The sequence below is a fragment of the Syngnathoides biaculeatus genome, chromosome 10 (genome assembly GCF_019802595.1).
Source record: "Syngnathoides biaculeatus isolate LvHL_M chromosome 10, ASM1980259v1, whole genome shotgun sequence".
NCBI classification, from domain to species: Eukaryota; Metazoa; Chordata; class Actinopteri; order Syngnathiformes; family Syngnathidae; genus Syngnathoides; species Syngnathoides biaculeatus.
Window position 1 is genome coordinate 13,439,849 of NC_084649.1, and position 16,192 is coordinate 13,456,040.

The 16,192-nt window shown below is 43.8% G+C and overlaps 1 protein-coding gene and 1 non-coding gene across 3 annotated transcripts; one reads left to right on the plus strand and one right to left on the minus strand.

The window, feature by feature from the left end:
- The first annotated feature begins 327 nt into the window (after positions 1 to 327).
- On the plus strand, positions 328 to 15,775 carry si:dkey-195m11.8 (fidgetin). Of its 2 annotated transcripts, none has more exons than XM_061833747.1 (3): positions 328 to 550; positions 1,958 to 2,160; positions 12,251 to 15,775. In XM_061833747.1, exons 2-3 carry the CDS (start codon positions 2,136 to 2,138, stop codon positions 13,396 to 13,398), a joined length of 1,173 nt encoding a protein of 390 aa, XP_061689731.1. In that variant the 5' UTR covers positions 328 to 550; positions 1,958 to 2,135; the 3' UTR covers positions 13,399 to 15,775. The 2 variants fall into 2 exon arrangements, with proteins under 2 accessions (XP_061689731.1, XP_061689733.1); XM_061833749.1 differs by lacking the exon at positions 328 to 550 and adding an exon at positions 1,151 to 1,262.
- Positions 8,959 to 9,031, minus strand: trnat-ggu (transfer RNA threonine (anticodon GGU)). Its single transcript has one exon. It is a non-coding gene; the product is annotated as a tRNA-Thr (tRNA).
- Positions 15,776 to 16,192: the final 417 nt, after the last annotated feature.

Genomic DNA, 16,192 nt, shown 5'->3' on the forward strand with positions numbered 1-16,192 from the left:
ACAGTGTTGTGTACAGTGTACTCTGTGCGCATGACATTGACTAGCTTGATACAAGTCGAGAAATATTTTTCAGTATGTAAAATTTACAGCAGCATTGGCATGGAGAGTTTTATTAGTGGTTTTGCACACAATTTTTTTTTTTTAACACCAAGCCCCTTGTCCATCTTATTTTGTGTTAAAAAATAAGAAATACATTTGAGAAGATGGATTTTTTTTTTTTTTAATTCCTGATTGCATCTGTGGCCCGGCCCAAATTTTTCCTCCAGCGGCCCCAACGTGTGTGCGCACGGCTGTGCCTGTTGGCGGAGGATCTCGTGTCGTGTGTGGAGTGTGTACTGCTGAGCCGCGACTGTTTACAGCGGAGTAACATGAGTTGACCGGCTCGTCCCGCCTACACCATAACTCTAAATGCAGAACCACAGCTGCGGTTCCACATTTGAGGCGCTAAGCAAAATAGAGGACTCCAGAGTGGGGGGAAGACATGAACAAATGGAGATCAACAACAATGTGTGTTGCGCATATGAAGGGAATGGATCTGGGGGACTCACAGGTGAGGAAATTCACTCACAGTCCAACGTTTGAGGCCAAAGCTGAGGTCATCCGCTCCTGCCCGTGCATGCGTGTAGGGGGGGAAGGGAAACATCAGGAATTAGGTAATATTGACATGGTTGTCGCGACCCCACCCACCCAACAATGCTAAGATCAATGCAACTGATCGATAGAAGTCATTGACAATAACTGAACTTCTCATGTGGTCAGCCGAGGAGAAAATTCACTATTTATCAGTCGTGTGTATCTGTCATATGTGCTCATTCATCAAAGTGTTTCAAAGCTTAGCACGCACGCACACACACACACACATTCATAGGCATGCATGCACATATTTATGCACTGCAGGGGGAATCTGGCTCTTCTCTGACATGGCGATTGGTCACTTTCTCTCTCTCTCTCTCTCTCTCTCTCCCCCTCTCTCTCTCTTTTTCCTGCTGAAATAGTTTGAACAAAAGAGGGGGAGGGTTTGTGCAGTTGGGGGAGGGGATGTATGTGTTGCTCTGTTGTCACTAGGCCAGGGAGGGAGGGAGGGAGGGAGGGAGGCTGAAGGGCGATCGAGGGAGTGGAGGAGAGAAAGATATGGTCCCAGAAGGGAGTGCACACACATTCATACTCACACTTTACGCACGCTCTTGGGCTCCCCTGCTTGTTTTGTGGATTGTAGTGGATTACTTTTCAAATATTTGGTAAGCAGATGCAGGCATGATCAGGTAAGCAATCATTTTCGCTAACTTTCAGCTTGAAAGGTCTTGTCAGACTTTCAATTTTCGGGTTTTGCACCCCCCCCCCAACATACCCCCCCCCCCGACCCCTCCTGTGATATGAGCTGTCCCATGTGTTTTAGGATTCTGCTTTACATGCTCTTGATTATTTCTACATGGCATTCTCACTAAATTGTCCTACACAGGTCAATCCAGGGGAGGGAAAAGAATTCAGAACTGTACATGATTGCGCGTGACCATTTTGAATACAATCTCCGTAATGTCATTTTTTCTATTAATTTCTTCCGAAAGGCTTGGACATGTAAATGTGTTTTGCTCTAGTTTGGTGGTGTTGTGTGCTTTGCGGTGCAGCTGGTCTTTCAAAGGATTAGGAACTCATGCTCGCCAACTGACCCTGTGGTTTTGTGGTCGGAGGTTACAAGTCTTCCCCATCTTCTAGAGCATTCAGCAGCGCTCTTCATTTCACATATCCCAAATTATTGGCCGAAACCGCATGCATGCTAATATATTATACATATTACACATACGTTACTTTACAAGGGACATTTTTACAAATACTTTTGGAAAGCAGTTCCTGTACAGTATCCTGTTCTTCCCTTCAGTGACTTGCAAGAACAGAAATTGCCGAGCGAGTGTCTCCGCGTGTCTGATGCCTCTGACATTGGCTTGTGGGTGTCCCTCAGGTGGTGGTGCGTCCCAGCTACCTCCAGGTGTGAGATGAACCATGGAAAGGTGCAGGGGTCCGCTCACTAGCCCAGCTCGCGTCCGCAGCCCGGGGGGGTCCTGCAGCATGCAGCGGTGCTCTCACTAGCGCCCCGTGGACCTGGTCCTGTCCTCCTTACCTGGGGCCAGGGCTGCAGAATGCTCAGTTCTGTCACCCCTTACAGTAAGTTTGCATGAATGTGTCCAAATGGAAACTTCCTAAGCCTCTTGTCCAAGTTAGCATTAAAAAAAAAAATTAGCCCTCCCAAAAAGCATTGTGTGTATTGAACTTCGAATTAAGCACCATCATCTTTGGAAAACAGCGGGTTCTTCTGGAAGTCCTGTAGACAGGACAGACATGCTAATGGATTTTACAGCTGAGTCTCCAGACTTTGGATTGAGGAATTTCACAGAAAGTGTGCAGCTTCTCCTCTTTTTTCAGCCCCTCCATGTGAATATTACGAAGTTTGTTTGGACACTCACTGAAACAATAAGATGCCTGTTCTCTCATAGTAAAAAAAAAAAAAAAAAAAAATGGTGGCATACATATAACAATTCCCAATTATTTCAGAGGATTTTTCTTAAGGAACACATAAAATCGGAAATATTTTCTATTCATATAAAATCCAATTACATTGAAATCATATAATAGCTCTGAATATCACATTTAAACAGCACTGTGCAATAATCCCTTATGTTTGTGATTATCAGAAGAGGTTGCTATCCAGGCTGATGAACAAGCGTATATTGATTTACTGGACTATTGATTAAGGTTTGCTTTAACAGGATTACACTGCTAACCTGATTGGAATAATGCAACAGGAATTTATTTTCACATTTTCATAGAGTAATGCCAAGGAGAGGTGAGAAATGTAAGACGAAAGAAGGGCATTTCAGGGAGGGAGGGACTTTTTTAGGCTCGACACAAGTAGTGCTCGCGTGCATCTGTCACATTCCTCCCTCCAAAAAAGACTCACATCTTCTTGTTACATTTTTTTTTTCCTCATTTTTTTTCTAAACTGCCGCTGCTGCTTTAATTGCATGCTCGCATTTCTTGTTTGCACCACGGTGCAATTTTGAAGAGTCCAAATCCGAGGACCCTTTCTAATTACGGGTTGTCTTGATCACAATGTGACATCGAGGGAGTGATGTGACTGTCGGCTCTTTTTAGCAGCCCGTTACCAGGGTGAAGCGATTGTGTGAATGTAGGCCGGATTGTTATTAAGTTGGTGTCAACAGCCTCTCATTAGTTGTGTATAGAAGCACGCGTTAATGTGCCCTCTGCCTACACACACACATTAGGCTTCGATGACAATTAAAGCAGCTTGTTAAGCAAATTGTAGCACATCTCAGGTCCTCATTAGGTGTCGAGGCAAAGTTGTGGCGATGAAAGGCGCAAAAAGAGCGCAGCGAAGGGCAGATGGAGAGGACGTGAGGAGGGACTGGTCAGCTGCAGCCTGATATATGAGTGGACACAATAAGCAAAAGGGGGCCAGGCCGGCCTCTGCCACATGTGTGTGTGTGTGTGTGTGTGTGTGTGTGTGTGTGTGTGTGTGTGCGTGCGTTTGTGTGAGAGAGAGAGCTGAAGGGATGGGGGAAGGGAAAACTGACCACACAAGCTCGGACACAGTCGTCTTTTACAATAGTGCCAAGGGAAGGAGGCTGCTTTCAGAAAGGAGGGAAATAAAGCTCAAATAGAAAATCATTGTCATAGAAAGTAATATTGATCGCTGCATGTGAGCTTCTTTTGGAGCCGTTTTTGGTGCAAACCTTCAAATGATTGAGGCTTTTGTTGTATGAAATCCATTTATGACATAATACAGTGGATTGCGGGCTTGGAGCAAAAGAAGAAAGCGGAGGGAGGGTTTTTTTTTCTTCTCTCCAGAGCTCCTTCATTTACTTTGGCACCCCTTTTTGGACTCTGCTCAGTGCTTACATAACAATCCAGCCCCCTCTACAAGCAAAAGGAGATAACGCTGCAAAGGTTGCAAATCTATTGCTCTCTTCGTTAATGTCCCGATGCTTCCCTCGATGTGTTCTGTATTGCTCAACACAGTAGTGTGAAGTCTTGAACCAAACCAAATGACCCAGTAATGAGCAAAGTGGGGCAGGGGATCATTTATCAGCACTTTGTACAAGTACAGTCCCCGTTGGTCTGTGGAAATGGACAGTACTTGTGCAGCGCATGGACACAGAGAGGATATGTGCTGTGTAAATAGATGGCAGGTTAGATTCCTGGCATTCCAGCAGCCTGACTCATCTGAAAGATGACCAAGAGTCTTCTCTTGTGTGTGTTTGCCTGCCGAACACGACCGCACCGAAAAGGCCCGCCCGCTCCACTTGAGACGTGCTGTGCAAATGTCCGTCCCGTTGGAAATGGAAGACTTTTGTTTATTGGGAGTGGAGAACAAGCAACAAGAACTCCCGGCGGGTGTGTGTGTTTTTTCCCCTTCCACAGCCACTTCTGATGCTTCACAACCCCCAAATCCCACTCCCTCTCAGACCCTTCCCCCACATCTACTTTCATCTAATTAGCCCCTAATTACTCAAACTGACCATGCAGTGGACTACAGGTCCACATAGCTCCTGCAAACATCCATGACTGGCAAAACTTAGCTTCTACTTGAGAGAAATTGTTATGTGGATGGATCTAATTACCAGATATAGATTTAAAAAAAAAAAAAAACATTTGATGTTGATGCTTGTTTCACTACCCATCCATCTCTCAAAAGGGGTAATCACACTAATTGGAGGATTTATCTTCTGTATTTTAATACCTGGCAACGTGAATGAAATGGTGGTACAACTTGGAATGTTCACTGGTCAGAAATCCTGCACAGGAATTTAAAAAAAAAAAAAAGACAAAAAAAAAATAAATCTCATAGCGTAAGTGCCATTCTGCCATCTTTATCTTCATGCAAACTCTTTCTGCCGCTTCTCCTTTTTTAACATGTTCTGTCGTTTTCTGTCATGTAAAGCATACTACTAAACTAACTCAAATCACATTAGTATTTAAATCAACGTATGATGACACTTTTCAGTCTTTGGTCCATGCTATTACACAGTGACTGAGAGAACAAACCTATGTAAGAATGATTATTTTGGTGATGACTTTATAAATTGTGTAATATATTGGAAATGAATCCAGATTAACACACATCAGTTTGACCTGTACTCAGGGGCAGTCACCCATAGATAAAGTATTTTACTGTGCTTGTATCCAGTTATTTGAGAAAACCAACCAAACAGCTTATCTGTACAATCTTGGTACAATTTATAAGGCATTTGTTTCAAAATAAGAGGATGATACAGATGCCAATGCAATTTGGACAATTTTAAGTCATTGTGAGAGTTGTCAAAGGGAATCTAAGATGAAAACACATGAGAAGTGACTTAAAGTATCAGTTAAGTAGTAGTTAGTATCTAGTTTTTCAAAACTATAATGTGTTGATCTGATCGACGACATGTATTAACAACAGAAATTAGTATTGTATTTTCGTAGTTGGTGCATCTGCAGCAAAACTGGCACATCTTGATTTTTGTGCAAATGCACACAGCTCACGGAGTATGTTTGCCAATTTGGAAGACCAGTCTGCGATGAGCTGGGCAGACTGGTGCATCAAGGGGGTGTCTTTGGACACGTGCCACAATTTGGTGGCAGAAGTTTGGTCTAAACTTATACCCAGTGGGACCACTTCGAAATCCTGCACATTCAGTCCAGGAAACTGGTCTAATGCGATTTTAGTGAATTAGTTTAGGACATAGGCAGACAGATACGTGAACTCTGCTGAAAAGTGAGGAGGAAATTAGAAATTGATTAATTGGACCCATTGTCATGATCATCAGTAATATATTTTTCAATTCATCCCATTGGCTGCCATACAGCTATGGGGCACATGACCAATCAGGGATGCCCTGAATTAGGACAGATATTAGGTCCCTGGACATTTTTAATTTGCTAGCTGTTATCACCGCCTCATTCTGTATTTAATAAGCCGCTCACATCGTTGGTTGCCATATGGGCCGTGAGCAATGACAATGCTCCAGTAAACCACAGATCTCTGCATGCTGTTCTACATCGATTTGTTTCCATGCGAGGCCGTCATTATGTCACTTTTAAAGGGAATGACGGGAGCTGCTTTGATTGGTGACGTATGAAGTCGGCTCTGTCCAATCCCACTCCAGTGCAGACAGCCGTCTTTTCCATACCCCCGCTCACGTGTCCATCCATTTTCCAAGATGCTTATCCTCACAAGGGTCACGGGAGAGCCTATCCCAGGTAACTTCGAGCGATTGGTCGACTACACCTTGAACTGGTCGCCAGTCAATCACAGGGCACGTATCGAGACCCTCACTGAGGGTGTCTGTGAAGCTATGAAAACCCAGTCCAACCCACCTCCGCATAGATTTATGGCCCCCGCCTGTCACCGAAATGAAGGCCTTTGTGTTTTAGGTTATGGACAGAAAAACATGTAACCCACAGTAATCCATTAAATGATTATGGCAAATATGATTTAGCGGCATGGTGATGAGTGGTTAGTACATCTACCTTATAGTTCTGAGATTGGGGGTTTAAATCGTAGCTCCGGGCCACTTGTGTGGAGTTTTCATTTTCTCTCCGCGCTTGTTTGGGTTATCTGTGGGTACTCCGGCTTCCTCCCACATTCCAAAACATGCCTGTTAGGTTCATTGAAGACTCTAAAGTGTCAATAGGTGAGAGTGTCGATGGCTGTTTGTTTATACATTGTGACCTCCTCTTAGACTTTCATATACTGTAGGTATAGCAGAAACATACCTCTCCCGAGCCTTAGAAAAACTTATTGTATTACATTCCCAGAAAACAATCACACATGCGCTTGTAGGCCCTAAATCCAAAAACTGGAAATGACCGCAGTCCACAATTGAATTAAACGTCGCGGAACAGTGAGAGGGTATTTCGCATTAATGGGCGTCATCCGTGCGCCCATAGATGTGTGATGTGCACCAAACTGGCAGTATGACTGTACGATGATCACACTGATTAAGGAAAGCTGTCACAGTACCAAGCCGGCTTAGTTCTCATCTTTGTCTGCTGCTAAGCCAAGCGTGGCCAAGAATGGAGGGCTCTCCACAAGTTCCAAGCCAACACCGGTTGCTAGATTAGGGCCGGGGCTCCCTCACTCATCCCTCCTAATTCCTGGGCTAACCCCCGCCGGCCCGCCACCACGCACGCATACCCTCCCTTCAACACAGATGTCTGAAAGGCCCAGCACACATTACCACTTTTAACGGGTCACAAATTTGCGGAGTTGAGTGGGAAACTACTGCTGCCAGAATTACTGTGTTGACATTAATCATCAAGGTTTGGATTGTCAAAAAAGGTATTAACTTTGTAGAATTTCTTTCCATAGTAAGTAAAAATTCTTTAGCCGTTAAATGTCATCATGCACCATTTTAGGGATGTGGTTTTTTTTGGGGGGGGGGTTGTTTTTGAGTGACTAAATGGAGCACAACATGATTTGTACCCTGATTACATTTTGATTTCAAGTAAATTTATATCTGGCGGCATGTTTATCAATTATCTTAAAATGATGAAGAAATATGTGTGACGTATTCATTTTCAATTAACAGACACATCCCAAAGTTCTAAAAGTACATACATTAGATGGGAATGGTTTAGATCAGGGGTGTCAAACACATTTTTGCTGCGGGCCACATTGTAGTTGCGGTTTCCCTCAGAGGGCCATTGTCATTGTGAAATCGCCTCATTATATTAACACACGAAATGTATGAGCTAGTTTTGGAATCAGAAATCAAGGTAAATGGGTTTTTGGACGACTGTTCATGTTTGGTAACACAAAATTGCTTGTAATATCTCAAAGTTGTAATTTATGACATGGCAATTTGAAATTCTAACAAAAATCCTGGAAGTTGACATGATTTGCCTTCGCGGGCCACGTAAAAACATATGGCGGGCCGGATTTGGCCCCCGGGCCTTGAGTTTGACATGTGTGGTCTAGATTATGTTAGAAATGACCCAGATCTTTGGAAAAAATAGTTTTTTTTATAATTGTCAAACTATGTTGTGATTAATTTTCAAAATTAAAAAAAAACTTTAAATCACAAGTATTTGTGTGTGTAGTAACTAATGATAATTACATATGACCATTACAGAGCTGCTAATACAATAAACATACACAACAGTATAATATTATGACAACAATAAATGTATAACAAATGATGAGAAAAATAATTGTCAGGGGTTGAACGTTGAAGTGTTCAAATCAGTGTTCACGGGTCATTTAACGCTGTTGATGTAGTAATCCCTTCTATCAATCAGCATATGTGTTGTATTATGCAGCACCCGGATTAATATTTCAATTGAGCTTTCGCCATTCCCAGCGATTACTCGACAGGAGATTGCAAGCGCTCCAGCGGTGCCGGCCGTGTCTTCAATTTGTCTCAGTGAGCGTCGGATTGTGACACGACTGAGATAAAGCCTGCATCCTCTAATCCTTCATTAGTCTGCTTTCCCAATCGGCACACACTCCAACTCCATCTCCCGGCGTCGGAGCTCTGTGATCCACTCCCGGTTTTTACATTCCATTATGTAGAATTGTGACAAGGATTCCAGGACGCAATAGATTACTGCGATGGAATATGTCTTTTAATTAGTTCTGAGCCATCTGTTGAAGATCTGATGAAAGTTGAAATTTGTGTTGGCCCGCCACTGGTTGGATAGATGAATCTAGCGTTTGGCTAAGTTTTTGAAAATGGCTCAAATTTACATTTTTTTTTCCCTTGCTTAGGGAGACATACTGGTGATGCTAGCTAAGAGACTGCATATTGCTCCCTAGCATACTTTTGCTCCTTCTTCACTGTGATGGTTTCTTTCAGCTTGTCCCTTTCGGGGTCGCCACAGGGTGTCATCTCAGATGATTATATGTTTGGCACAATTTTTACGCCGGATGCCCTTCCTGACGCAACCCTTCTCAGGGAGTGTAGGCCCCGGTGGGATACGAACCCACAACCCCTGGTTTACCAAACCAGTGCTCTAACCACTGAGCTACGGGGCCTCCAAATTGTTCCTTCTTCACTGTCATTTCTACTAATTTATGCGGAATGAATAAAGATGACGGCCGTGTGTAAATCGGGTTGTCGCTATGGGACGCAAAAAGACACGTGACTGAGGCCCAAAAGGCTTTGCTGTGGACTTCCCTCAGCAAAGTCAAGTGCTAATGTTGACTCGATCAATTCACGTTAATAGAAATGCAAGAAAACACTGGAGATGCGCCTCCATCCATATGAATGAGTTTTGGACTGAAGAAGGGGGAAAAGTTGTTTTGCCTTATACTTGGGTTTGTCAGTGGGGGAGGGGGGATTTTGTGACCCCGTGGCTGTTTATGCTGCCTGGGTATAAGTTAGCGCCATGATCAAGAATTCCCTAGAGTGCAGGGATTTCTCCCATCCTGGGCGGAGCTTCTGATGGCCGAGAGCGCTGCCATCCCTGGATTGGATGAGCAGGATTATTGGGCTGAAGGATCATTTAATTTAGGGATCAACATGTGGACCGTTTAGAGGCCCATCTGGTGGTCCTGGTGGACATGTGACACAACCGGCTCTAATCTGCATGTAGGCAGCGTCAAAGTGGAAGGAGCAAGTGTGTGTGTTCGTTAATGATGGGATGTAAACGTTCTAAAGTGCAGTTTAATTTCTTTAAAAAGGCAATGAAGTAGAAGACTGCAGACTTCCTCCAAGGCCAAACTGTCCTAATTGCACACCTTCATCGCCGCACAAACTATTCACATGTAGTGTTTATATTTCCATCTGTAAATAATTATTCATTGGAATATTAACATAAACAGAACCTCTTTGGCAGAGATTAAAAAACGATAGGGATAATTACAAAATTGGTCACGAGTCTATGACTTCATTATTTGACCATTAATGGCAACCGCAGCAAAGTGGAAGTAAAACATCTATTTATATGCACACAAACTACATACAATAATGCTCTAGCATTATAATATGTTTGCTTTCATGTGTATATTTAGTTTCATTGTTAACTAAGTTAACATAGATCTCCTTGCACTGTAAAGCATTACTTCAAAATACAAATCGTTTGTGCATCATTACAACTGTTAGTTTGAATACCATTTTGATAGATTTGCTTCAGTTTTTGTTCTGAGACAGTCATGAGACAGAGAATCACTTCTGGAAGAGGAAACTTTCTGGCAGTGTCGCGCGTTGTTGTGCACAGGCCCCTCCGGCCTATGCCCCGACTCAGCACAGATTAAAATAGTCTGCAATGCGTGGAATGTCAGCCTAATGCTAGTCAGGTAGACGAAGGCTGAGGAAACCAGTCAAGACACCCCCCCAGCAGGTCCATCTGCTTGTGCGTGTGGACTTTAACCGCACATGAACACATTTTTTTAGACTAGTGAATTAAGTGCTACAGTCAGCATGCGGCATGACTCTGTTTCCCCGCTACAAACGACCCCGCCCACGTTCAGCCCCCTGTCCAGCACACCCCTGAGGTTTGGACCGAATTAGATCATACGCTTGGTGGGGGTGGCTTTGTTGACTAGAAGACTCGCCGAGCGACAACAATGGCCCCAATGTGAGAGAGGCAAAGGCAGAGAACAGAGTTGCAGCCAATGGAGGCTTATCGCCGTGGAGACCAGGCTGGGGGCAATGTTGGCGGCTTCTCATAAAGATTAGGATAGTCGTCCCCCCCTGCCTCAATGGGATGGTGTGGAAGAGCACAGGCTAAGCGCTGACATGATGCTCAGCTAACCAGAGTGACTCTTTGCGTTCTAATCTTCTTGAAAGCAAAGTATCCATATTTTAATCTGGACAAGTGATTCCTTCTAGGATGCGTTGGATTTATGGTGCCCGGCTAAAATTTTCAGGGCTGCGCAGAACACGTTACATCTCAATGTAACCTGGAATTATTTTTTAATGTGTTCATACAAGCTTTATACAGTGCCTGAGATTTTGTCACGTTCCCAAAATTGTATTCCAATCTTCTCTTTGGATTAATTTATGACGTTCTTATGTCATAGACAAAAGAAGACATTGTCCCCCCCGCCCTCACATTTGCACAAATGTTAACTGCTACCAATATTGGCCTGAGTTACATTGTTGTGATAATAAAGGTTGGCATATACACTATATAGAAGTCAACATTAATTGATAAAAATTGAGATTTTGGTGCCAATCTGTTTAGGAAGTATATTAGCGTGCTTGTGTGTGTGCGTGTGTGTCCATGTGCAATTCGGACAAAGGACCAAGTGTACTGTGGGTTGCCGCTTTGAAATTGTCATTTCATCACCTTGCATTAGTTTAAAAGCGGCTCTGCCACATTAAATATGGTGGATACACTGCTGTAGCGCAACAACATGTAAACCCACTCAAGAGGGTGTCTATGGAGGCTATCCATATTAATGCTAGCACTATCACAATTTTTTGTTCTTGGTACAGTTTCCAGTTTCGGTGTTGTCTATGACTTTATTTTCTTCTCAATCAAATCCATAACGGACGTGAAATTTAATTTCATTTTAATTTAATTTAATACCTTTTAGACCGGATATCCATCCATTTCCTTCGCTGCTTATCCTCACGAGGGTCGCGGGAGTGCTGGAGCCAATCTGAGCCATCATCGGGGAGGAGGCCGGGGACACCCCGATCTGGCTGCCAGCCAATCGCGGGGCAAATAGACAAGAGTCGCACTCACAATTACACCTAATGGAAATTTAGAGTTTCCAATGAATGCATGTTTTTGGGATGTGGGAGGAAACCGGAGTGGCCGGAGAGAACCCATGCATAACATGCAAACTCCACACAGGCAGGGCCAGGATTCGAAACCCAGTCCTTAGAACTGTGAGGCCAACACTTTCCAGCTGCAGCAGGGTGGCGCCCAGACCAGACCATTGGTTTATTAAATTGCTAAGATAACCTAGCTTACCTCTGTCTGTGGGTTCCATTGTGATAGATGGTCGGAAATCATAGTTAGTTGATCTTATCTGAATTGCAAAACTTGCCATTGTCTACTAAGAATAAAGGCATCCATCCATTTTTTTAATAACCCTTTTCCCCATTTGGTTTAGAGTCTCTCCTTGCCCACTTTGGGGATCCACCTTAGACCAGTCACCAATAAATCACAGGGCACACATACTGTAGAAACACGCAGTCACACCATCACTGAGTGGGAATTAAACACCTCCCCCCACCCAGCGCTGAAGTCAGGTGAGTGTGTGTAGTGTAAATGATACTGACTGTAGTGTTCTCTCCAGGTCTATTGAAGATGCACTGGTCTCCGGAGCACACCGCCCCTATATCTCAGTGGCCTGAGCAGCACCTAGACGTCACCTCCACCACTTCTCCCCCGTCTGCCCACAAAAATGAGCCCTACCCCTCTTCCGCTCGGCGAAATTACACTCACACAGGTTACCCGTGGGCCAGTGATGACATATCGGCCCTTACAGCTTCTTCGCTTCTCAAGCGCTACGCGGAGAAGTACTCGGGACTGGAGCTGCCCTACGAGCGTCCTGCTCCAGCGGCCTACCCAGAGCCCGGAGCTTTTCTGAAAACTGAATCGGAACCCTGGGCTCTCAGCCAGGGCATCGAATGCTACCCCGGACTTGAAGCGCTAACGGGCAGCAAGGTGGGCTCTGGATCCGTGGGCATCCCCACCACAGGAAGTGTGACTGTCGTCAGCAGTAACTTGGCCACCGACGGGAGCTACAGTTCTGGCGGCTCCTGCAGTGCCCCGTCATCCCAGGACTACCCCCCTGCCTACAACAGCACCTATCTGTCCTCAGGATACTGCCCTCAGCCAGCCACAGCACTTCCCCCTACCCCTCTTCACTCTTTGCAGGCCGGACCCACTCTCGTGCCCAGCTACAGCGCCAGCACTCCAGTCTACAACTACCCCCCAGGATGCTACCCCCAAAACAACCTCTCTTCCAGTTACAGCCACCCCAGTGCCTCCTACTTACCACCAGGGATTAGCGCCCCTACTCCTCTGGCGCCCAGGCCCACTATGGTGGGGGGCAGTTACAGCTACCCTTCACACAGTCTCGGGGCAGGCACCGAGTCTGGAGCACCACTGAAACGCAAGGCCTTTGAGATGGGAGAAGATGCCGGACAAGAGGGAGCCGAGGTGGAGGGGTCACGCTACAGAAAATACGGAAACGGCCTCAGCAAAGGCAACGGGCACGGCAACGGCTATGACGTAAGCGGTTCCGGTTCAGACCCGCAACCCTACAAACCGGGGAAGCCCCTCATGTCACCCTCTTATCGCGGGGCAGGAGATTACAGCCCCCCGTCTAGCCTAGCGGTGGAGAACGCGGCTGGGGAGCACAGCTTTCCTCATCAGAGGATGCCCATGAAGATACCGGCGTCGCACACCCGAGCCGAGGACCCCGCCGGGGGCCACTGACGACCCCCGCGGCTTTTAAGAAGATTCCCTTGTGTTTGGAACCGGGGGGTTTTAACCCAAAAACAGTCGGTGATGAACGTTGCAAGTATCAGCAGATGCGTTTGAATATCACCTGCGACCACAAGAGGGCACAAGATTAAGGTTTACGATACCTCATCTTTTTCATTCGCCATGTTTTCCCAAAGATACACAAGGGCATTTTATTCATGCGATGTTAGGGTAAGGAATTCTCTACGTTGATAACGAAAGTTGAAATGTATGCTTCTCTCAGGATCTATTTATTCCTTTCTGCTACTGTGGCAGCACCGTGGGAATGTTGCTTTTTTTGGGGGGGGGGGGTAGTTGGCATAATTATTATATGCGGCCATGAGTTTTAATAGGCCCATGACTGCAATGTTCTACGAGCCGACAAAGAAATTTTCTGACCAAAAAGTAAGAAGAGCAATAATTCAAAGGGTGAGATTGCCGTACTACTTCAGCACAATCATGCAGTAGCTGATTCAGAGGCTTGAGGGAATGAATGTCCTGATAGGCGCCCCCGCCCTCTTTTGCTTCCTGCCTCTTATGTTCAACCTGTTCAGTGCTACTGTTTTCCTGTTTATACAAATCATGCTGCTTATGTAAAGCTGGCCTTTAAATTGTTTTACTCCAGGATCTCGTTCCTGCGCATTTTCACGTGTTTTGGGCAGTGTACTTCACGTATGCGACTTTGGGCCACGTTGTTTACATGCAGATGTTCAAAGAGGCTTCTTCTGAAACTTCTATGAGAATCCAGTCAACATTTTGTCTTAAATATGAGCAACAATCATGCAACATACTGCTGAACTTAATGTAATTGAGTGGCTGCGGTCTTCTGCACCTGCCATGTAAACAAGTGCAAAACGGGCCCGCTCGGATTTACTTTACTGATATTCATTGTCTTTATTTTTGCCTCTTGGAAGGAAGATTTATCGTCATGTGATTGAATACTCAGGAAAAATATTGTTACCTCAGCATGATGATGGATAAGAATGTATATTATTACCTTTGGAGTGCTTGTCGGGAGCCCTTTGGAGCAAAACTGGAGCTGTCGAAAAGCAAAGCGTACTCTGAGCTCTTCAGGGAATTTACAAGGCCTTTGACAATAATGGTAAAAATGCACACACACGCACACGCATGCACACACACACACACACACACACACAATGCTTTGTTGCTGTGGGAATAAAAATGGATATTTGTACCAGGGCCTGAAATGTTGAATGTAATTTCATTTTGTTTTTTTTTCTTATAAGAAACAACAATACATGCCATAATGTACATCAATGACATTTTTAGATATATGAAACATATTTTCTTCATGTATAGATAGATTCCTATTTAGATTTTGGTGAAGACATAAATGATGTTAAGTGTTAGTTTATGTAGTTTGCAACAAGGGGAATGGTTTTTTGGACAAACCGCATATAATAAGTAAAAAAAAGCAAAAAAACAAACGGACTTCAATATATGTTCTCCATGGATATGTTTTTTTTTTACTGTTTTAATGTCTGTTTGTTTTCTGTTCTTTTTATTAGTTTTTTTACAGCAACTGATTGATAAAATTTCCCCCACAAGGGAGGAAGTTTGTGACAATATTGCTTAGTGCCATTTTATCATTGAGCTACATCAAATTTAATGGCACGACCCTCCTGGATTGTAGGACTTTGGTGGAAAAGTAGTTTTCAAAGAGGGCACAAAACGTGCAAGATTCAGTGTGGCGAAATTATATCTGAAAGCCTTTTTGCAGCATTAAGCAAGTATTGCAGGTACCGTTCAAATTGTGATGCATGGCCTCAGTTTCAAATGTACACGGGAGATCAAAAAAGTGATACAGTCTTATAAAAAAGTATTTATGCGCTTAGCTACAGGAAGTGAATGCTCTTCGGTGTCACAAAAGCAATATACTACACAAGCTGTTCTTTTCATTCGGTGAGATTTGTTCGACCCAAAATTGATTTCAGTGTTATCTTTTTTGTTGTTGTTGTAGTATCTTGTGCATTCTCTGTAACCTTTTCTACCTCATTTTGAAGACATTGTACATGGAAATATTTATTTCATGTCCTTTCATATGCCAGATTAGGAGCAACGTTTCTCTATTTTGACTTGTCATAGTCTACCTCATTAAAGCTGTTGTGTCATGAAAATGAAGATATCGGAATTGCAACCCAATAATTACATTTTTGTCTTTTTTTTTTTTTTGTCTATCAAACCAAAAATGTTTGAGGCTTGAGTATTGTCTTTCACTAAAATGTACAATGTTGACAACTCCATCTGGCACTAGTGTTTCGTCTTCTACAGCTTCTATTACATGGTCATGACATGCCAGCACAGACCTTCTTTTTTATCTACTCTTTTGTGTTTATTCCTTCCATCCATTGTCATAAAAGTTTAACAACAAGCTCTTTGAATGAATAAACATAAATAATAAATCACGAAATTGTTTTAAGAAGGCTGTGTTTGCCCAAATACCTTAATAAATACATCAGTACACTTGGTCCTTTGTCCCAATTGCACACGCACACATGCACAGACACGCACACATACACTGGTCAGTACTCAATGGAGAAACGCAAGTGCAAGTACTACAGCGACACCTTCAGGCTCTTATTAATATTTAATTGGCAGTTATGCAACAACGGTAACTTAGATTTGAGTCAACGATAAAGGCATTTACACTTTTTAAATTTAAGAAATGAAGTTGTCTATGCAATCTATGGCTTTGCGAGGATAAGATTTGCTTTTTATTGGGGCAAAATGAATGAAAATGATTGCA